The sequence below is a fragment of the Sinocyclocheilus grahami genome, unplaced genomic scaffold, assembly GCF_001515645.1.
Source record: "Sinocyclocheilus grahami isolate Dianchi unplaced genomic scaffold, SAMN03320097.WGS_v1.1 scaffold1202.1, whole genome shotgun sequence".
Classification (NCBI taxonomy): Eukaryota; Metazoa; Chordata; class Actinopteri; order Cypriniformes; family Cyprinidae; genus Sinocyclocheilus; species Sinocyclocheilus grahami.
In genome coordinates this window covers 8,172-30,976 of record NW_015506381.1, presented here as the reverse complement: position 1 = coordinate 30,976, position 22,805 = coordinate 8,172, and the positions used below count along the sequence as shown (strand labels likewise).

General features: G+C 35.6%; 1 protein-coding gene across 2 annotated transcripts; it reads right to left on the bottom strand.

Moving 5' to 3' along the window:
• Positions 1-799: 799 nt before the first annotated feature.
• LOC107567974 (calcitonin gene-related peptide type 1 receptor-like) lies at positions 800-22,511 on the bottom strand. Of its 2 annotated transcripts, none has more exons than XM_016253796.1 (14): positions 22,274-22,511; positions 20,615-20,722; positions 19,907-20,010; positions 18,940-19,108; positions 18,707-18,817; positions 18,322-18,434; positions 16,892-16,983; positions 12,784-12,910; positions 11,048-11,201; positions 9,260-9,320; positions 9,095-9,161; positions 8,494-8,712; positions 8,365-8,406; positions 800-2,088 (listed from the first exon to the last, which is right to left on the bottom strand). In XM_016253796.1, the coding sequence occupies exons 1-14, from the start codon at positions 22,365-22,367 to the stop codon at positions 1,867-1,869; spliced, it is 1,683 nt and encodes a 560-aa protein (XP_016109282.1). In that variant the 5' UTR covers positions 22,368-22,511; the 3' UTR covers positions 800-1,866. The 2 variants fall into 2 exon arrangements, with proteins under 2 accessions (XP_016109282.1, XP_016109283.1); XM_016253797.1 differs by lacking the exon at positions 8,365-8,406 and adding an exon at positions 5,725-5,766.
• Between the last annotated feature and the right edge of the window lie 294 nt (positions 22,512-22,805).

The window sequence follows — 22,805 nt, the reverse complement described above, 5'->3', positions numbered from 1 at the left end:
ATTCATCATAAATAATGATACTGACAACAAAAATGCCAAAAATGTGATATTTATGGCATATTTAAGGCAAGTTCTTCATAAAACATTATTATTTTAGAAAAGGCAAAATATAGGCTACAGTGCCTTAATAATCATATTAAGAATACATATGTTTTGTTGAATGTTGTTGTACTTGTCATTTTATCCTTTATACGGTTATTTTAAGTCCCATTAAGAAGATTTCGCACCGTCCTAAATATTTTAACGATGGAACATTAAAACCAAGTATGTTTATCCAAATCAGTTTAGGTGTTTTTATGGCCATGTCTGAATGGACAGAGGGAGGAGAGCACATGCTAGGAGCAAACAAAGGACATTTGTCAGTCCTGCACCTGTAGAGGCTGATGGTTAGTGGATGTGACACCGGCTATGCCAGAAATATCCTCAACTGCTGTCTGAGCTTCCACACCCTCGGGCCAGATCAAACCACATCTTAGTCACAAAAGTCAATTACACTGAATGAAGTTAAACCTTTAAACTGAAATGCCAAACGAAGATGCCTGCTCTTACTGGGAATCAGACATATGCCTTCGTTTTGGAGATATGAGTAAGATGAATTCCTGCTTTAAATAGCAAAGAATATTTGGGATGTGTGCTTGAGATTATATATTCATATGTAAAAATATAAGCAAATTATAAACAGGGTCACATAAAAAATGATCTATTAGCCATATTTTATGTACAATGTAGAGGCAGAGTTTGTACATATGGACACAATTACAAAGAGGTGAAAGATTGCCAAAATAAAAATATTTATATATATATATAAGCTTACGATATAAATGTTTTATTTAGAGCACAATTTATTTTGCTCTCATTTCTTAATTTTCAGTATTTTCAGCATATATCAGTGAGTCCCTTAAGCAATTTGTGGTCAAATAACGGCAAGTAAAGAAAAGTGGATTATTGATCACTAGTTCAACGTGAAGTAAATTTGGTGCATTCATGAGACGTGGATTTTGGTTTCCAAGAGAAGAAATGCACTTGCTGGCAAAGTAGCACTCCAGAACACTGAAAAGATGCCTTGAAATCAGGCTTTGATAAATACAATCGGCACTCTAAAAGACGGGAGCTTATTAAATATATATTTTTAGTTTTGTTTTTGTTTACAGAATGCATTTTTGTGCATATCTATGCACAGGTTGATGAATTTGCTTTTAAGCAGTCCTAAAATTGTCCATGTTGTTCATCTTTTCCTCCACACCCCCTTTCGCAACAAAGACGAGGCAGAAAAGTACAGCTGCAAAAACAATAAAGCAGTCAGGAGTCTCGCAAGACCGATAAAAAGCTATTTTCAAATGCGAACTGACCGTCAAACAGATCTTTGTAACCTCCTTTGACATTTCACCACCATCAGGAACAGGATTCAGGCACAGAAGAACTTTGCTTTGTTCAGGGACAGATGAGCGCAGCCTGTCCTCTGGAGGATCGTTTCCCAGTGGCTTTAGAGAAACACTCAGCATCTCACAAATCAACACATCCTTTGGTTTTTTGCAAAGTAACTTTTTTTTTATTTGTGGCCACGAGTCCAAAAAGGATGTGAGAGGAGCCTGACACTAGCAGCTTTAGTATGACATTTTAAAAAGTGCATCCCATGTCTGTCTTTTTTTCATTTCCTTTGCGTTTCAAGCAGAGCTGAAGAAAATATAAACAAAGCCTTGAGTAATATTTCAACAGAAACGGCTTTGCCAACACAAGGCTTTGAATGTTCTGGTGTCAATGCTTAAGTGCTGTCTGAGATGGGGAGTTTGCGAACGTTCAGTCAATCTGAGTCTCCAGTTTGACTGAATCACTTTCTTTCCCAGTGTTATCTTTCTCGCCAAATGGTTATGCGTATGTCTCGCCCGTCTCGAGTGCCACTAGCTCTGAGTCTTCTGTTTGTTTACCATTCAAGTGTTCACTGTTGCAGTCATGATGGTACATGAAGGCGGGCACCTCAGTGATGGAGGTGGCGGTGTAGGAGGTGGATCTCATGGAGCAGTGCTCGCGTCGTCGCTGACCCCACTGGGCCTTGTATTGCATCCACTGCCTTTTCAGAGCTCCCTGGACCTGCAACATGTAACAATCTGTTAAAATATAACTTTTTTGCTTATTTCAAAACTTCACTATGGCTTCATCTATGCCATAATACATCACACAGAGACTGAGGCCATATAATGATTGAGGTCGGTAGAATATTTTGAAAAGTCTCTTATGCTCACCAAGGCTGCATTTATTTGATCGAACATACAGTAAAATAGGAATATTGTTAAACATTACTACTATTTAAAATAATTATTTTCTATTTTAATATATTGTCATTTTTTCCTGTGATGGCAAAGATTCATTTTCAGCAGTTGGTACTCCAGTGTTCAGTGTCACATGATCCTTCAGAAATCATTCTAATATGTTAATTTGAATCTCAAGAGCCATTTATTATTATTATAAAAGCAATACTTGTAATAATGTTATAATATAAAAAACATAATACATTTTTACAGGATTCTTTGATGAATAGAAAGTTCAAAAGAACAGCATTTATTTGAAATAGAAATATTTTGTTTTCTTCCTTTCTGAAGTATTCATTTTAAAAAAATTACCGACCCAACATTTTTATGATTTTGGCTGTCCTTATGCATCCGCCAGTGAAATTTGTACAAAGTTTGAATGTGTAATGAAATTGGACACAGCTATAGTAATTTTTCCTTGTGCTCAGACGTCTCATCACTCACAAGATTCTTTGAGTCTTTGTAGTTTTATTATAACCATCCTTGAAGTTGAACTTGATTTAAACAGTCTATGATCGTTTGCTATATTCAATATACAACTGTTTTATATATTTAAATCATTATAAAATGATTAATGATTGTTAAACAATTTCAGGTAGCAGGTTTTAGTTTAACATCTGTTTTTATCTGGTGTCCTCAAGACGTTGTGATTTGACAAACTGCACTGCACTGTTTGTGCATCAGAGTTACTTTAAAGAGAAAAATTACATGCACTTATGTATTTTGATGAATTGAGTAACATTTAAGTTTAAATGATGTTTTTGTTTTAACCTCTGCGTATTTAGTGGATTTGGAGAATGTGGGAATTCATGCATCCGCCAGTGAAATTTGTACAAAGTTTGAATGTGTAATGAAATTGGACACAGCTATAGTAATTTTTCCTTGTGCTCAGACGTCTCATCACTCACAAGATTCTTTGAGTCTTTGTAGTTTTATTATAACCATCCTTGAAGTTGAACTTGATTTAAACAGTCTATGATCGTTTGCTATATTCAATATACAACTGTTTTATATATTTAAATCATTATAAAATGATTAATGATTGTTAAACAATTTCAGGTAGCAGGTTTTAGTTTAACATCTGTTTTTATCTGGTGTCCTCAAGACGTTGTGATTTGACAAACTGCACTGCACTGTTTGTGCATCAGTTACTTTAAAGAGAAAAATTACATGCACTTATGTATTTTGATGAATTGAGTAACATTTAAGTTTAAATGATGTTTTTGTTTTAACCTCTGCGTATTTAGTGGATTTGGAGAATGTGGGAATTATATTACTATCATAACTGAATTTGATGTGCCAATTACCGCTCTGTGTATTTTTAACACATAACAAAGAAGGATATTGGATCAGGCACAAATCTAGAGGAGACAGGGGCACAGGGGAAGGACATTAGACTAGAACGAATCATTCCGCTGAGGTAAACAAACACTACAACAAAGAAAATATTATTCTGTGTCAGTGGCCCTTTTATTGTCCTGAAACTGGATCTGGGCTTAGGACACATCCAAATAGTTTGTAGACGCGCTGATGCTGATGCGAGCTGGCTGCTCATGCATAGGCTAATAATTGACCCATTTTCCAAGCCCAGAAATAATTCAGCATGTTTAAAACATGACTTACACATAGGCGGATGAAAGGCGCTAATTCATTCCATTCAGGTTCGTGCCAGGAACCTCATGCTGAGTATTCTAATGAAACGGTCTCTTCATTGTTTTGATTTTGTCATGCATAAGTGCTCTAAGTCTGTTTTCCTCAAGTCTGGTAAATGTACTTTGACGTGCTTGTTGGTATTTACTGCCAGTTAATACTCTTTTCATGCACCCCCTCGCTTCGAGAGAAACATTGAAAGCGTCTGGCTTTCAAATAGATGTTTGGTGAATGTGAAAATACACGACATGAGAAATGTGTCTGTCTTTTGCGATTACGACCAACCCTTGAGAAAAGTATATCAGCGTCGGTATAATGCCACAGACAAAGTCTTAATCAGGTCACTTGAAAAAAGTTTAGGCCTACATTTAAGATTCATGAATTTGAATTGCAAATAAACTTTACATCCATTTGAATTACACAGTTTTAACATATATGAACTTACAGAACTAATGCATTTAATGTGATGCATATTTATGTCATACATAAATGAAACGGGTAAGATTTCGGCTCTCAAAAAATCATGCATAACTTATTATTAACTATTTGTCAATTGGATTTTATTTAATAACTCATCTTTTCAAAATGCATTTAAGTAGCTTAAAATCTGCATACATTTGTTTGAAATCAGTTCAATTTATTCCGTTAAAACGTTGCTGTGGAACAAGCAATATTCAATTAGTTCAAATGTATGAGATCGAAAGAAGTTTGATTTGTTGATGATAAATATATACACCTGGTTATTACATTAAGAATATTCGTTTAGACACATAGATTTTAACTCCCTACAGTTGTTATTAAACTGTCCTTAAAAGCAATAAAAGTCACCAGTCATATCATGTGTGCTTCCTGACAGATCATAGAGGAAAGTGATATCAACCATGTCTGAATCAATGTGTCAGTTGCACAACATGGCCAGGTATTCAACCAGAAACTGGCTGAACGCCTGACTGACTTCCTGAACACCAGCCACTAGCACTTTGGTGTTTTGACAAAACGTCAAGCTATCCCAAAGGTTGCGTCCTTCACACAGGAGGTGATCTGAATCTGAATCTGAATGCTGTATTCCAAGTCATCGGAAGGCATTTGATCGTTTTTATCAGAAAAGGGTTGAAAATTCTATATATTTTCACTGATAGTCTGAGGTACCTCTTGAAAGTCATTCTCCATTCCATATATTCAAATTGGCGATCCATGTTTAGTTGAAATACATGTGAAAACCAATTCCATTTGACATCACACCTTTGACAAGACACATCTTGCCACACAATTTTTTTTGTTTAAATGTGAATTATCTGTCACAAGCAAGTCTCATGAACTACAGTACTTTTACGGGGGTTTTGTGATGTTGCATGAAAAATATTAATAATATTCTTCAAAAACTTTAAACTGAATGACGTAAAGGTAGGTAGATTATGGAAGTGTGTTTCTGCCACAGGATTAAAAAAAAGTAATTACGACTTTTTATCTCACAATCTGGACTTTTTTCTTACAAGTCTGAGTTTAAATCGTACAATTCTTTTTTCTCACAATTGTGTGATTTAAAGGCAGAATTGCAAGATATAAACACAATTTTGAGAAAATTCTGATATGAAGTAAGTTGTTTTATTTTTTTATTTGGTGGTTCATATTTTGCAATTTAGAATAAAAAAAAGACATTTTTTTCTTTTTCTTTTCTTGACCGAAACAAGGTTCCATAGTAAATAATGCCACAATTTGAGTGAAATATTCATTTATGTGTTATAAGGATATTGCTCAATTTACTTACCTCTCCATTGAAAAAGCAAAATATGGTTGCCACCAGCAATCCCTTGCAAAACAGAAAATATGGAAGCATTAACAATCATTTTGAGATGTCTTCCACGAGTAAAAAGAGTTAACATTCAGTCTGAGTTACCTGGTAATGCATTAATATGTGCATGATGTAATCGTATATCTCTCCTGCCAAGCGGTTCTCTGGCCGCCAAGGGAAGATGACGAACTGAATGCCCAATAAGGGCACCAGAATGAGGGTGGCCCTCACTGCCTTCATATACATGTTGGACTCAGCTCGATGCGTATCTCTCAGTTTGGTCACCAAAACCCGTACTATGTTCAGCAAAAAGAATAAATTGACCTACAACATAAAAAAAATATAAAAATTAACTCCTATGTTCTCCAAACAGTCCTTAACTAACATGCTCTATTTAGATTTTAATTTCACACAGCGTTGCCGCAATTAAGCTTGATTAACTGTGAATGAACAAAGCCATCGACTCGATAATCCAATTTTAACAGAAAAGCGCTCTAATGAGATGTTAAACGCAATATTTGTCATTTTGGCACTAAGAACATGACATTGCATTTCAAGTTTTCCTCAACATTAAGCATACTCAAGTTTTTTTCAATATTAAAATGGATTATTCAGGGCAAATACACGATAAACGCTGTGTGAATATATGCAAAAACTCAATATAATAGATAAATACATTCAATAAATGTAAAAGGCTCTGACTCACTAATAAAGCTGCCATGATGGGGCCGTGAACCACATAGAGCAGATGTGTCTCCACACTCATCCAGCAGCTAGTGGAAAATATAATAAATCCCATATCAGACCCACTGTCCACTAAACCTGGCCTGTCTTCTGTATTTACTGCTGAAAAGCAGTGAACATTACTCACTTGTCATCAAAGTATTTCTTCCCACAATTTTTTTTGTTTAAATGTGAATTATCTGTCACAAGCAAGTCTCATGAACTACAGTACTTTTACGGGGGTTTTGTGATGTTGCATGAAAAATATTAATAATATTCTTCAAAAACTTTAAACTGAATGACGTAAAGGTAGGTAGATTATGGAAGTGTGTTTCTGCCACAGGATTAAAAAAAAGTAATTACGACTTTTGCATGGATGGATGCAGGCACCAAGGGGAATCCTGTTGAAAGGAGAATTGAGACATTAGTCAAACACGAAATATTATACCTCTAATGTAAAATGAATGATAATGCTGTAACTGTTATTAGATGGCGAGCCATGACTACGCGAAATGCCTCACTTGATTTATTGAAGTATTTAAAATCATAGCGCAGTACAAACTCAGCATCTATAGGCTAAATAAACTAAATTGTCTTTGATGCATGAGGAATCAGGCACTGGAGGGGGCGATTATCAGTGAATAATGACTTACATTATTGAATATCTTCAGATGACTTGGAAAATGATGCATAGATGATATTCACTATGTCTCCATCCACCTATTTTTATACGCATTTTGGAATATCGCAAAAAAAATGCTGGATGGAAATGCCAAGATGCGCATAAATTCTAAAAATGCACATAAAAAAACGATTGACACACAATTGAGCAGGATAAACATTTTATCTGATAAGAAAAAATGTGCATAAACACATTTACCGAATAAATTCCACCATGCCAATCAAAAAAGTCACATGACTTTGCACGATGGGACAGAATAACTTGACTAATCAGCGGACCAATCTCATTGCACAGCATCTGAAATGTTGTTTTGGTCGTTCTGAAATGCCTGAGCAAAGTCTGTTATCAAAGTAAATCTGTATAATTGTCTTACACAACTGCATTCCTAAACCGCAAAGCATCCACCTCCGAAAGCAATGACTGCATTTATTGTGTTTCGTCTGCTCGCTTTGAGGCTCAAGTAATATATATGAAAATTATTATATTCAGTGGCTTCTCCTACTTTTCATAGTGATATTTAGTGCCAGCTTATCAGGAAGTGGCGATTTTGTTCTCTTTGACTCCTTATATTTTCACTGATAGTCTGAGGTACCTCTTGAAAGTCATTCTCCATTCCATATATTCAAATTGGCGATCCATGTTTAGTTGAAATACATGTGAAAACCAATTCCATTTGACATCACACCTTTGACAAGACACATCTTGCCACACAATTTTTTTTGTTTAAATGTGAATTATCTGTCACAAGCAAGTCTCATGAACTACAGTACTTTTACGGGGGTTTTGTGATGTTGCATGAAAAATATTAATAATATTCTTCAAAAACTTTAAACTGAATGACGTAAAGGTAGGTAGATTATGGAAGTGTGTTTCTGCCACAGGATTAAAAAAAAGTAATTACGACTTTTTATCTCACAATCTGGACTTTTTTCTTACAAGTCTGAGTTTAAATCTTACAATTCTTTTTTCTCACAATTGTGTGATTTAAAGGCAGAATTGCAAGATATAAACACAATTTTGAGAAAATTCTGATATGAAGTAAGTTGTTTTATTTTTTTATTTGGTGGTTCATATTTTGCAATTTAGAATAAAAAAAAGACATTTTTTTCTTTTTCTTTTCTTGACCGAAACAAGGTTCCATAGTAAATAATGCCACAATTTGAGTGAAATATTCATTTATGTGTTATAAGGATATTGCTCAATTTACTTACCTCTCCATTGAAAAAGCAAAATATGGTTGCCACCAGCAATCCCTTGCAAAACAGAAAATATGGAAGCATTAACAATCATTTTGAGATGTCTTCCACGAGTAAAAAGAGTTAACATTCAGTCTGAGTTACCTGGTAATGCATTAATATGTGCATGATGTAATCGTATATCTCTCCTGCCAAGCGGTTCTCTGGCCGCCAAGGGAAGATGACGAACTGAATGCCCAATAAGGGCACCAGAATGAGGGTGGCCCTCACTGCCTTCATATACATGTTGGACTCAGCTCGATGCGTATCTCTCAGTTTGGTCACCAAAACCCGTACTATGTTCAGCAAAAAGAATAAATTGACCTACAACATAAAAAATATATAAAAATTAACTCCTATGTTCTCCAAACAGTCCTTAACTAACATGCTCTATTTAGATTTTAATTTCACACAGCGTTGCCGCAATTAAGCTTGATTAACTGTGAATGAACAAAGCCATCGACTCGATAATCCAATTTTAACAGAAAAGCGCTCTAATGAGATGTTAAACGCAATATTTGTCATTTTGGCACTAAGAACATGACATTGCATTTCAAGTTTTCCTCAACATTAAGCATACTCAAGTTTTTTTCAATATTAAAATGGATTATTCAGGGCAAATACACGATAAACGCTGTGTGAATATATGCAAAAACTCAATATAATAGATAAATACATTCAATAAATGTAAAAGGCTCTGACTCACTAATAAAGCTGCCATGATGGGGCCGTGAACCACATAGAGCAGATGTGTCTCCACACTCATCCAGCAGCTAGTGGAAAATATAATAAATCCCATATCAGACCCACTGTCCACTAAACCTGGCCTGTCTTCTGTATTTACTGCTGAAAAGCAGTGAACATTACTCACTTGTCATCAAAGTATTTCTTCCTCGCCACAGCATGGATGGATGCAGGCACCAAGGGGAATCCTGTTGAAAGGAGAATTGAGACATTAGTCAAACACGAAATATTATACCTCTAATGTAAAATGAATGATAATGCTGTAACTGTTATTAGATGGCGAGCCATGACTACGCGAAATGCCTCACTTGATTTATTGAAGTATTTAAAATCATAGCGCAGTACAAACTCAGCATCTATAGGCTAAATAAACTAAATTGTCTTTGATGCATGAGGAATCAGGCACTGGAGGGGGCGATTATCAGTGAATAATGACTTACATTATTGAATATCTTCAGATGACTTGGAAAATGATGCATAGATGATATTCACTATGTCTCCATCCACCTATTTTTATACGCATTTTGGAATATCGCAAAAAAAATGCTGGATGGAAATGCCAAGATGCGCATAAATTCTAAAAATGCACATAAAAAAACGATTGACACACAATTGAGCAGGATAAACATTTTATCTGATAAGAAAAAATGTGCATAAACACATTTACCGAATAAATTCCACCATGCCAATCAAAAAAGTCACATGACTTTGCACGATGGGACAGAATAACTTGACTAATCAGCGGACCAATCTCATTGCACAGCATCTGAAATGTTGTTTTGGTCGTTCTGAAATGCCTGAGCAAAGTCTGTTATCAAAGTAAATCTGTATAATTGTCTTACACAACTGCATTCCTAAACCGCAAAGCATCCACCTCCGAAAGCAATGACTGCATTTATTGTGTTTCGTCTGCTCGTTTGAGGCTCAAGTAATATATATGAAAATTATTATATTCAGTGGCTTCTCCTACTTTTCTTAGTGATATTTAGTGCCAGCTTATCAGGAAGTGGCGATTTTGTTCTCTTTGACTCCTTGGATGGAAACGGTGGTTTATTCACAAATGTTTTATGCAATATTCCAGTTTTGTGCATAAGTTAAATTCGCATCTTTGGATGGAAACATAGCTATAAACTACTTTTATAATACATCTAGGGTTCAAGAGTAGCTTGGACATTCTTCAAACATTTTTGTTTTGTTTTTTTTCATGGGCAAATGTAAGTCATAACAAGAGAGTGAGTAAATAATAATGACATTTTAAATTTTTAGATGAAATATTCCTTAGGAATATTGGGAATTTTTAATAACCTCTGAACAGTGTGAAAAGCCTCAAGGCATTTTAGCAGATCTTCTAGCAAACAGTCAAGGGATTCTCTCCCTTTGGGGATGGATGACAGATTCGGCACGAGGTTATCAGACAATCTTTAATAATGCTCCACAATTCATGTACTTTCTCGTCCATTTATCAGGCTAGTTCCTAACCCATGTCATTGCTAACTTACAGAACAGGTGAAACAAGACAGTTAGGGCCTGATCTTCCATAAACCGTCATCATAAAACTGCCAGTGGGAACCGTAAAGTGCACCAGAATGTGAAACAAACCATGAACTGCAAACGTCCACAAATGTCCAGCACATTGTGTCCTTAGTGTGGACTAGCTGATTTGTCTGTCCTTAAACAAGTGTTTGTGCCGGCGACAGTGTTTTCTGTTTATGGAGCAGGAGGACATGACCACGAGCAAATGTATCCAATAAATTATGGAGCAAAGACTGATGAAACAGCTGCCTATGAAAACAGGTCACGCTACATTCCGTGCTGAGCAAATAGGGAGGGTGTTCATATTTACAATTTAGGGTTTGCTGACAGATGGGGATGCAAAACTAGGAACTGTGGGGCAGCAGAGCTGGCAGAGACTCACCCCAGCCCAGAAGATAATACCAGTGCAGATGTTGCTCCTCAGCAAATACGGCCACCACAATCAGCGTGTGCAGGTAAATCCCCTCACAGAGCATCCAGAAATAGTTACATCCCAGCATGTACATGTGGAAGAAGTGAAGCACCTTGCAGCCAATCTGCAAAGGGGGGAAATGAAGTAGACAGGTGCTTTAAGTTTCACTGCAACAAGCAATTTGGGCAAAAAAGAAATCTGACAAGACAGCCCTGCTGAAAAGACCATCTTAAATTACCATGGTCCAAGCTGGTTTGGTTCTGGTCTAGCTAGTTAAGATAGTAATAAATGAATGCTTTGCCAATTATCTACTGCAGTTGTTTTCAGCTGGTTGATAAAAATGATGGTCATAATTTATTTTAAAGTTCAATTCTCGCTATTAACAAACCATTAACTATGACTTTTGCCTCAGTAAACTTCTAATTTGCAGCTTATTAATAGTTAGTAAGGTAGTTGTTACGTTTTGGTATGGGGTAGGATTAGGGATGTAGAATATGGTCATGCAGAAAATGTGCTTTGTAAGTACTAATAAACAACCAATATATTAATATGCATGCTAATAATACTGTAAGCAGATATCTCCTCACCACACCTCTTAGATCATGCAGTGTATTCCAGTGTGACAGATTTATGTATTCCTCCATAGAGAGCAAAACCTGAAAAGATCATATTCTAAGCAAAGATCTTATGCAATGAAAATACAATGAGAATTAAACAGTTTTGTGGTGGACTCAAAATGTGCTTCATCTGAAGTACAAAAACTCTTATGCTTGCCAGATATAGAATATATAGCTTGAATGATTTTCATTCAAATTTAAATATGGTTTTTAATCGACACTGTTTAAAATGATATGTAACGTGAACATTTTGACTTAATTATATGTATTTAAAAGTGTTTAAATGAACTAAAAAAAAATTATTCTCATTCTCATTATTGAAACTGAATATATAAACTCTTTCAAAAGTTTGGGGTCAGTCCGATTTTTTTATGCTCAGCATGGCTGCAATTATTTGATCGAAAATACAGTAAAAACAGAAATATTATGAAATCTTATAATTAAGAATAACTGTTTTCTATATTAGAATATTTAAAAATGTAATTTATTCCTGTGATGGCAAAGCTAATTTTTCAGCATAATTTCTCCAGTCTTCAGTGTCATATGATCCTTCAGAAATCATTCTAATATGCTGATTTGCTGCTTAAGACACACTTCTTGAACATTTTGAGAAGCATTCATGTTGAAAACTGGTGTGCTGCTTAATATTTTTGTGGAAATTATTATATATTTTTTCAGGATTCTTTGATGAAATTTCAAAAGAACAGCATTTATTTCAAATAGAAAACTTTGCAACATTATAAATGTCTTAACTGTAACTTTTGATCCAGTTAATGCATCCTTGCTAAATATCACATCATTAAATTCTTATTTTAAAACAAACAAACAATAAATATATAAATATTACTGACCCTGCACTTTTACACAGCCTTTATATGGTGAAATATGCACTTTGTACTTTGAAGGTCTAAATGAAATTGTAACAAGGAAAACATATTTGATTTGATCTGATGGAGTACAATTACTCAGGTTGTTCACACTTGTTCTCTAATATGTGGATCAGCCTCTTTTCCCTCACTTTTCATAAACAGCAAGCATTACTGGCAGTAATAATGATGATGTGAGTATTGTGGGTGTGAGGGCACGCACCGGATTCCTCTGCACCACTTTGGGGTTGTTGACCACAGTTATGAGGTTGACGATGGTGAAGGCTGAGTTGAGCACATACGAGCAGAACAGGTTCTTGTGTAGAGTGATTCTCTGACAGCTCAGACTCCTGGGTGAAAGACAAAGAAATATTCATCACTGATCATTCATAACAGAAGCAGTTTTTGAAGAATAATTCAGTTTGGCAGGTCATTTCAGGACGGAAACAAACCATCTTTTGGATATTTTAGATACATAATCTTCTGATGGATTCGATTTTTCACAAGCCTCAAGCACTCAACTTTTCAGCATTTTCAAGATTTGCCAGATTTAATATAGATTTTGTCTGTTCCATCCTTGAATGCCTCTCTGCAAAGCCTGCATTAGATTATGACGGATTCATAAAACTAGGCAAACATGCAGAGCAAACTGTTACAATTAGTCTGACACGATCTTCCTGATCGTGTCAAATAAACTTCTGCTGCCTGTTTCTGACACTGGTATCATTCTGTCAGATTTGCAGAGCGGCAGATGCTACACACAGCCAGAAACAGCACAAGGTTTGACTTGACTTTCTTCACTTTTTATTTCTGGTGTTTAGGAATAATATATCCAATTTCCTCCTTATGACCTCATCGGGAATTGGCAGGCATCACTGATGTGCAAATGTGGGTGGTCATGCAGTATGTTAATATCAGGAATCCAATGGTTTCAAATGAGACTGTTTTTAGCCCAGTTTCAGTAGATGTTTTTTTTTTGTACCATTGTACCATCATACAAAATGTTTTCATCGTACAATGAACTCTTTTATATCGAAAGATCAAGGAAAATTTGATTCATCATGATATGACCCATTTAATGAAGTAAACAGAACTAAAATTAAGCATCACCTGAGGCCTGAGTATCCTGGCTTCATTTCAAATAATGTGATTGTCAGATGCTTGCTTGTTTTTACAATGTATTGCTTAGTGGTTGAAAATAAAAACTCAGTGTGTTTGCAAGGTATTTTATCAAAGTTGAATTTATGAGCTCTATAAGATAAAGGTATTGTGATACTCTGCATTCAGGCTATACATCCCTGGGAATTGAACCCACAAACTTTAACGCAATGCTCTACCACTGAGCCACAGGAACACTTATATAGAAACATAGTGATCAAACTGGACTTAAAACGTAAATTCTATATATAGCGAGAGAGAGGGGGGAGAGAATATAAATTATACAACCGCAACAAAAAATATAAAGCAATGTAAATTCAAAATTATGTAAAAGGCAATGTTGGGAAAAGAGAAATGTGATTTCTAAGTAAATGCTGTTTTGTTGTTGGTCAGGAGTTGTAAAATAAGGCAAATTTGGGAGTTCACACCTGCATCAGCTATCTCTGTCAACAAACACAGCTTCTGTTAGACAACAAGTTGATCTATATTTTGCTGTCAAAAGATAATGATAAAATATCCTTGCACAAATAGCATCACAATCACCCAATTAAGAAAGTCATGCTACTCACATGATTTCACTCAATTTAACCTCAATTTGAGTGCAAAGCTGCTCCTGGAGCACTAGAGGGATGGGAGTGAAAGCTGAGCTCATTTTCCAAAGCTATTTCCCATATTCCCAACCAAAAATTTCTGGCATTATTCAGGGGGCATAAATTAAAGCTTAGTGCAGCTGTATGCTGACACGTACCTCTCCTAGCACCACATCTGGAATCAATAAGACAACATTAAGACTTTGACATCCCAGAAGATCAGACTGTAAATATCACCGTCGCACGTAAAAACAAGCGTTGCTATGTTACACTTTTTTCCAGACATTATATATTATCTTTAATTTACATTTTCAGGGACATGAAACATTGTATGTATGCTGTAATCAATACTGCACAGCAAATTAAACTGCTAACATCAAAATATAATTAAATGAAATATAATTAAATTAAACTTTAAAAATGTAATTGTTCTGTGGTTGTGTTTTTCTTAAAAAAACCCAAAGCAACACAATGTATTTAATGAGCACTAATGTTGAAATGAGGTCTTAATTAAAATATGCTTTTAACACTAAATATTAATCTCTCAACCTTTCAATGATTGCTTAGTGTACTGCAAAAAAATAAACTATGAGATTGTAAGTTTACTCGCTGGATTCAACTGTCATACTATGTGACATAAAACCCAAAGTTTATGTGCCATGATGTCTAATGCATATAAGAATCTTTGGCTCCTACATTTAATTACCCATGAAATTAAGTTTCCCCATAGGGGATACAGACATACGGAAACCAAGTCAGCATGAAATGACACACAAAACTTGACAAATAATGCTCGTCATTTGGCTCAGGGCTTAGTGCAGCTCCGCCAGACAAATGGACACCAAGGGTTTACACTCAATAAAACACAATGATGAGAAACTATCGTTTTTTGCAATGCCAGAGCCAAAGGACCTTTTGCTTTCAGTCTGTACACAGTTCAAACAGTTGGCTCCTATTAAAAGTTAATTTGTTAATGTTAATGACAGAAGCATCTCTAAATCATTTAAATGTCCATAAAAACATGCACGCTCCATGAAGTGGATTATAAATTCCTACAATGAAATGTAATGTTCTGTGATGTTTTTATTTCAAGCACCAAATCAATAATCTTAATAACTTCAATTCGTGACTGGCAAAAATAAAAGTATACTTATGTGAGCAACATATTTAAGTCTCTCCATATTTTAATTCAATTTTTAAAAAATGAACGGGAAAGAGCATTTTCATCGACACTACTGTACCTTTAAATAGTAAAGACATTGAAAACAAATTAATGTATTATGGAAAATGGCCAAAAAGTCACACTATCTTGATATTTTATCTTAGATTATAACTCTGGACATTCTCTCAACCAACTTTATGAGATGTTTTCAAACAGTAGTGAAGGTGTTCCCATTTATGCTGGAAAATTATTAGCGGCTTTTCTTTCACAATCCAGTCCAACCAAACCATTAAAACTTGTTTGTAAAGAAACTGTAGTTGAGTTCATTCTCCTACTGAAAGATAAACTTTCAGCCAATTAAAACACGTTCCCTAGTAGAATTTCCATGCTTTTTGCCCTATACATTTTTTATTTAAATTTTTTCAGGTTGTCCAAGTTCTTTTGATGAAAAGCTTTTCATGTTTATGCATTAAGCATTTAAGGACCACCTTTTCTAGACAGTGTTTGGGTGGTCTGGTTTAACTTCCACATGCAGATAGTTAAACCAGCAATGCCGACTGAGACATCAAAACACTTGGATATTGTTTGTATGCTTTTCCTAATTTATGCCTTTGTTTACTAAATCTGTAACATCTTCTGAATACTTTAGGCCACCAAGAATCTAAAAAGTCAGAAAATGAATGCTTTTTAGATTGATAAAATGAGTATTACTTATTAATCCATAAAATGTGGTACGTAATTTAAGGATTCACAGCTAGGGAAATCATGGATAACTTGTAAGTAAACTGTTTTTCATCTGTATTTTTTTCTTCACCAAAACAATATGACATTGAAATTATTCCTTTTGGGTTTCAGTGCATATCCTAACATGAATTACATTTGATTTGCAATTCAATCAAATAAGAGACGCTGTATATGGTAATCCAGTCAATACGTATGCCCAGAAAAAAAAGGAACGTTTTCCTGACTTTGTAGAAGGAATTGCCTGAACCTCGGTTGTGGATAATTCAGAGGTTAACACATTTAACTCGGGGTTCAGACTGCATTTCCGTGTGGCCATGCTGACGGGAATGCCGATCCATCTTTTCTATTTGGTTTGAATTGGCCGCTGTGATAAATGGGGTAACCGAGAGCTTCTTGGTAAATCTCTCTTTGAAAAGCTTAAACGTCGACTCCTTCAATTAAATAAATCTCAGATGCCACCGCAGCAATCTACCTCTACACCGTCATCGTCAACAGCTCTGACAAATGACAAACTGAGAGTAGACAACACAAAGCCCTGCCAAAAACAAGAACTGAGCAACCCATCATCAATAGATTTATTGATCGGTCGGTCTGAAGTACTGCAACTATGCAGCAGATATTTCAAGGCTTCTTCAATTCATATGGGTGGAGACAGATAAGGGAAGATGTAAACTCACCTGAAATAAAAGAAAATGGCCAGCGAGATGAGAAGGGACACTATAGAAAGAGCATGACCCACAATCGCCATGTAATACAAAATATACGCCATCTGAAATGAGAAAAATAATGTTATAGTTAGACTTTAAACCATGTTCTCTTGGGATTCACTTAATTTTTTGGGTTCAAGAGACTCATAATGAGACCCTAATGTAAAAATAATAATAGCCATTTTGAAATTCACCTTTTATATTCTTGCAATTCATTATTCAGTATTTTTATATTAAGAATAGTCCTAATATTAAAAAGGTTCCAAAATATATATATATATACAGAACGTACACCAGTTAAAGAATTATATCATGAAATTCAATTGTGTTTGTAACCTCAATTAAATTATTCATACAGGGTGTTTAAAGTGTATTCTCACATTAATATCCTGGGTATAATCAGTTCTCACAAGATTGGAAAAAGTACCAACCTTTTAAGTGTATTTTTCAAGGTATTAATCATAACATGATAAAAGAAAAAAGATTATATAAGCATATCTTGATGTGTGATACTGAACAGCAAGTTTCAAGCAACAAGGATGAAATCTGAAAGTAGTAAGAAGGCTTAAAAGTAGCATGTCTCCATTTGAAAGTGCCTATCTCAATTTGTTGTACCTTTTTCATAAACTCCATGCAATTTCATCTGGCTTGATAGAGTGAAGTGCACAGACTTTATTTGAGGTTGTCTGAGCTGACATTTTCCCTGCTCTCCCTCTCTCAATCCCTCATAGTTTGTAAAGCAGCAGTTGGACGGCACTGAAACCATTATGTTATGAATAATTTTCAGAGCCACTGTCCTCCAGAAAAGCTGTTTAGTTCAACTGAAACGGCCTTGTGTAGACCTTCCGCTTCACTGCCACTGAGTCTAAAAGAAACACTCCAATCCAACATGCCCTTCAGGAACAGCTTTTAAATCATGTATGTATCTTTATGTATGTATCATATTTATACTTTTGTGGTATGTTTGCCCAGAAATGTTGATCTGCTAATTATTTGTCCTGCCTAGTTGTAATTCAGCCCTATATGTTTAAATGCATGCTAAATCACAGGAAATAAAGTCTTTATGCACTCTAACATGTGTAGGAGTTTACTTTCATAACATCTGACCATTTAATTCAGAGATATTCATAACACAATGAACATTTGGGCAGCATTATGCGAATATTTCCACATCGTGATGTAGACATGTGGGGGCGTGTTAGAACGAGTCGTTTTAGGTAGGCGTGGTTGACTCTTAACTTTTATAAAGAATATCTCTTTGGATTTGAGACTTTAGTCTTTGCAACTTTACAGATCTTCTTTATGCACCAAGAGCTTGTAACACTCCAAAGAGAAAGGAAAAATTGAAATCGCATCATATGACCCCTTTAAGACAAGTTCATCACTTAAAGATGACCTACCTTGAGCTTGTCCTTGGTGTGAGCAATGCAGAGGGTGTAGTTGGACCATGTCCTGTTTGTCTCAGGGTGCCTAAACCAGTTTCCTGTCTCATCACAATACTTGGTGACCTTTTCTAAATAAACAAGGATAAATATGTGAGAATAAGTCCATTTCAAAAGCCTTTATACTTTAGCTTTTAAAGTAACCCTGGTAACAGAAAGGCTTAGCGCTTTCAAATTGCTTTAGTACAGTTTTCAAAAACAAACCTGTGTTTTATATGCAATAACAGTTTTAACGTATCCTTCAAAAACCGTTTGAAAATTCTTTAAGAATTGCATTGGTGTAGACTAGTACAGTGGTTCTAAACTGGTTTTAAAGCCTAAATAACAAATGAATGAATTGTACCAGTAGAGTCAAAGTCAGGGAAGTAATTGGGACAGTTTTGAGATGTGTATGTTCCTGCTGGCGTGTCGTCCCAGCATAGCCAGCCATCCCATGTGCGGTTGCAGTATGGACCTAAAAGACAAGCACAGAAACAATCAGGGCCAATTCCACCGTGCAATTGTTCTATGCACTTTGCGCTATGAGTTTCTGATGATTCAATCCAAAACCTCTTCTGAGGCTCTCTATTTTCACACCTGATTTGTTATATGGCTGGTCTCTGTTCATTTTCTCAAAGCATTTATATTGACCATCGATGATCTTCTTCCTCTCCTCCGCTTTCTGAGTCACTATGGGGCTGACCTGACTCTCAGCGGTAGGATCAAGCTCCGTGTCCGTCTCTAAAAACCCATGAACTGGTAACGTCTGAAGAAGAAGGCATTCGTTTTGAGTATACACATAAAAGAAATGTCTGAATATAGGCTTACTGGATAATTAGAAGCCAAGATTTGAAGTGTCAATTGTATCTGTCATTTTTTTTCTTCTCGCTGAGAGTCTCTTCAGTCCATAAAACCATATTTAAAGAAGTTGTGAAATTTGGCCCTCCTGCTGAGGAGGGTCTGATAATTCCAGCTAATTTTGGGTCCTGTTAAATCCTCTCTAATCTTACCATTAACAGTTGTGCCCAATGGCTTGATTTCTGCTTAGAAAGACATTTACATCTCTGTTGAAAACACACATTACCTTTCAAAAGTTTGGGGTCAGGAGATTTTTTTGAAAGAAGTCTCTTATGCTCACCAAGATTGCATTTATTTGTTCAAATCAATTTTCTATTACAAAAAATGTAATTTGATGGGAAAGCTCCATTTTTAGCACCCGTTATTCTATTCTTCAGTGTCACATCATTCTAATGTGGTTCTCAAGAAACATTTCTTACTATTATCAACAAGTTGTGCAGCTTAATATTTTTACATTTAAATATTTAATTTAACACATCCAAAATGGAACAGACTAATAGGCAGATCCATGGCTCTGCATATTTACATAATGCTCAAAATCATTGGCACAATGCACTGTAAATATATCAATTTGGCGACAGCACTACCTATTCATTAAAAGTTATAAGCAGTTGTACTGTGTTGTATTTATTTCTGCTTAGGGCAAACCAGTTTTAGTGGTATGACCAAATAAATCTACAGCTCATTATAGTGTGCTATATTTTACCTTTATTTTCTCCTTTGAGAATGTGAGACAGTGGGACCAGGTCTTATTGATGGATGAACTGTGTACCCAGTTGCCAGATTCATCACAGTATTTGGTTACTTTTTCTGCAGGGAAAAAGAAAGTTTAGTGTAATGACTTGAGCTTAAGTGTTCCAGTGATTAACTCCAGTCTTCGGCCTCTGGAATCAATCAATCTGTGTGTTAGAACAAACACACTGAGCTGAGTCTCAGGCAGAGAGATCTCTATCAGCGAACAGCGGAGAATATCAATATTTCAGTACCTCAGCAAACTCCTGTTATATCCTTGCTATGGTCGCTACTTTATTTCACTGACATTTCAAATCAGAAATCAAATCATAAATGTTTGATATGAAACGTTGTCCTGTAGCTAAGATCCTTCCTTCCCCTTAGAACAACACTGCATGTCAGCTAATACATTTTTGCGCTTCTAAATAAAAGCTTGTATGAATGTTTCCAGACAGTCTGAGACAATGATTTTATCACCTTTGTTTCATTATAAGACTTCACGTATCATCACAGTAGCTTGCTGCTCGTGCTTTGGAATTCCTTCTTTGGAGCAACATCTTGTGTTTCATAAGAGGCAGACATGTAACAGATGTCATGCCTGCTGTAGAATCTCAATGTTTTGCAGTGTCTGGAGCGCTTTGGTCTGGATTGACAATCCAGATGTGATCATACAGAATCTTACCCAAGGGGTCAAAGCTGGGGTAGTCTGGGCAGTTCTGTGAAGCAAAGGTTCCAGCAGGGGTTTCATCCCAACAGAGCAAGCCATCCCAGAATCTGCTGCAGAACAAACCTATAAAAGTTGAATAGATATCTTAAAGGGGTCATTTTATGAGGAATTAAATTATCCTTGATCTTTTGAGATACAAGAGTTCATTGTACAGTGAAAACATACTGTAACATTCTGAACTCTAAATGGCCTTCCCAGTAAAACTAAACAAAACATTTATTGAAACAAAGCTGCTAAAATGGCCAAACCTTGTGCTGTTTCTGGCTGTGCGTAGCACCTGCTACTCTGCATGTCATTCTGAAGGATCTCAATTTTAAAAACTAGTATATTTTTGAGAGTGTCCTTGATTATTTTAGTCTGATCCTATCACATTTCAAAACACATTGTTTTGTGATCCGTAATGCTTTGTAAAGGGGCTGTTGTTGGAAGATGGGGTAGTTTAAACCTATTGGACTCAACCACAAATGCACAACTGTGAATAAGTCCAGGATAGGCCACAGCACATCCATATTTTCATTTCTAATGATCAGAAAGAGGGTGGTAAATGGTCATTAAAACAAGGCAGCAGCTATTTAAACTAAATGAAAATAGCATATTTTTTTAGCGCTATGCTATTTGCACTAAGAGCAAATAGCGATATATTCTATTTACACTATGTAAAAATAGCAGTATTTTCTATGCAATAATGTTAGATGGTATTTATACTAATTAGTGCAAGTGCCAGATATTTGCACCTCAGTATTGTAGCAGTATGCAATAATAACATATTGGGTTTAAATTATCTTTTTTATTAAAATTATTAAATGGATGCTGCGTTGGTGCATTAAAGCCACCCATACACCTAACCCTAAACCTAACCGATCTACACTTTATTTTCCACTTTACAGTTATTTCCTTCATTTTATTGAAAATAAATGCCTTTCCGATCTGATATGTGATGTGAAAACGGAGAAGAAAGAGTTCAGCAAAAGGTGGATTCGAACTCGGGTCAATTGCATCATAAAAGTCACTGCTATGCACTGTACCTACGCCACTGGAGCCATTGTTTAGCAGGCGTCTTTTGTAATGTTGACTAGCCCAATCACACGTTGGTGGGTGGAGTTAGTGTAAATAGCCTCTGCCAACAAGCTGAGCTATTTGCACTTAGTGTAAATAGACATTCTGTTAAAACAAAATAAAAAGACCTCATGTGGAAATATATTATATGAGTCCTTCAAAGGTGTTATTTCTGCACCCAGCGGCACCAAAGGAAAAAAAATTGGTCCCCAATGATCTCACAACATTGGTTGAGTCAGTGGTGCATTGTGGGCCACTCAAACAGACTAATCCTGAAAGTGCCACAGCACCACAGTGTTTATACTGGGGAATCAACTAATGAATGTCTTAAAGTTGTCTCTGCACATTAAACCGAGATAGGAGAAAGTACTTTAACATCCAAAAAGCTTAACACACATCCGCTTTGAAGATAAGCCTTTATTGTTTCTCTGATCACCTTGAGATAGCTTTCAGCCATTTAGTGTACCACTAACAGCCTTGGAACTTAACGAGGTTATGAAAAGAGTAAAAGCACCATTGTCTGTCATTCAGATGAAAATGAATTGAAAATACTGCTACCTGTTTTATTATGGGATCCATCTCGGCTCAGAAGCTCCAGACATTTGTACTGAGACTCAGTCATGATCAGCCTCTCTCCCTCCATTGCCATCATGACAGGAGTAAGGGATAAGTCAGCGGTGGGCTCTGCTTTCGTCTCTGTTGTTCCAGCCTTTGTTGCGCTCTGCAAAGAGAGATGAACTTGAGCACAGCAGCAGGGTTGGGCAAAATCCAGTATTTAAGAACTGGCTCCCTTTCAATTCATCTGCTTTAATTTGAAATGAATTGACATGAATGGCTATGACAGGAAGAGGAATTTACGTAAATAATTACATAACTACTTTTTTTGAATACATATACTGTAAATACATATTTTTTGCTCAGTTATTCCCTTATATGTTCTGTAGAAAAAAATTTATGTAATTAAATTAAATTATTAAAATGGGAAATGACTAATGGTACCCTGGTATATAAATTCATTTAAGAAGGTAATTTAATTAATTTGATTTAATTTTAAGGAAATGTATAAAAATTAAATACAAACTGTGGTCAT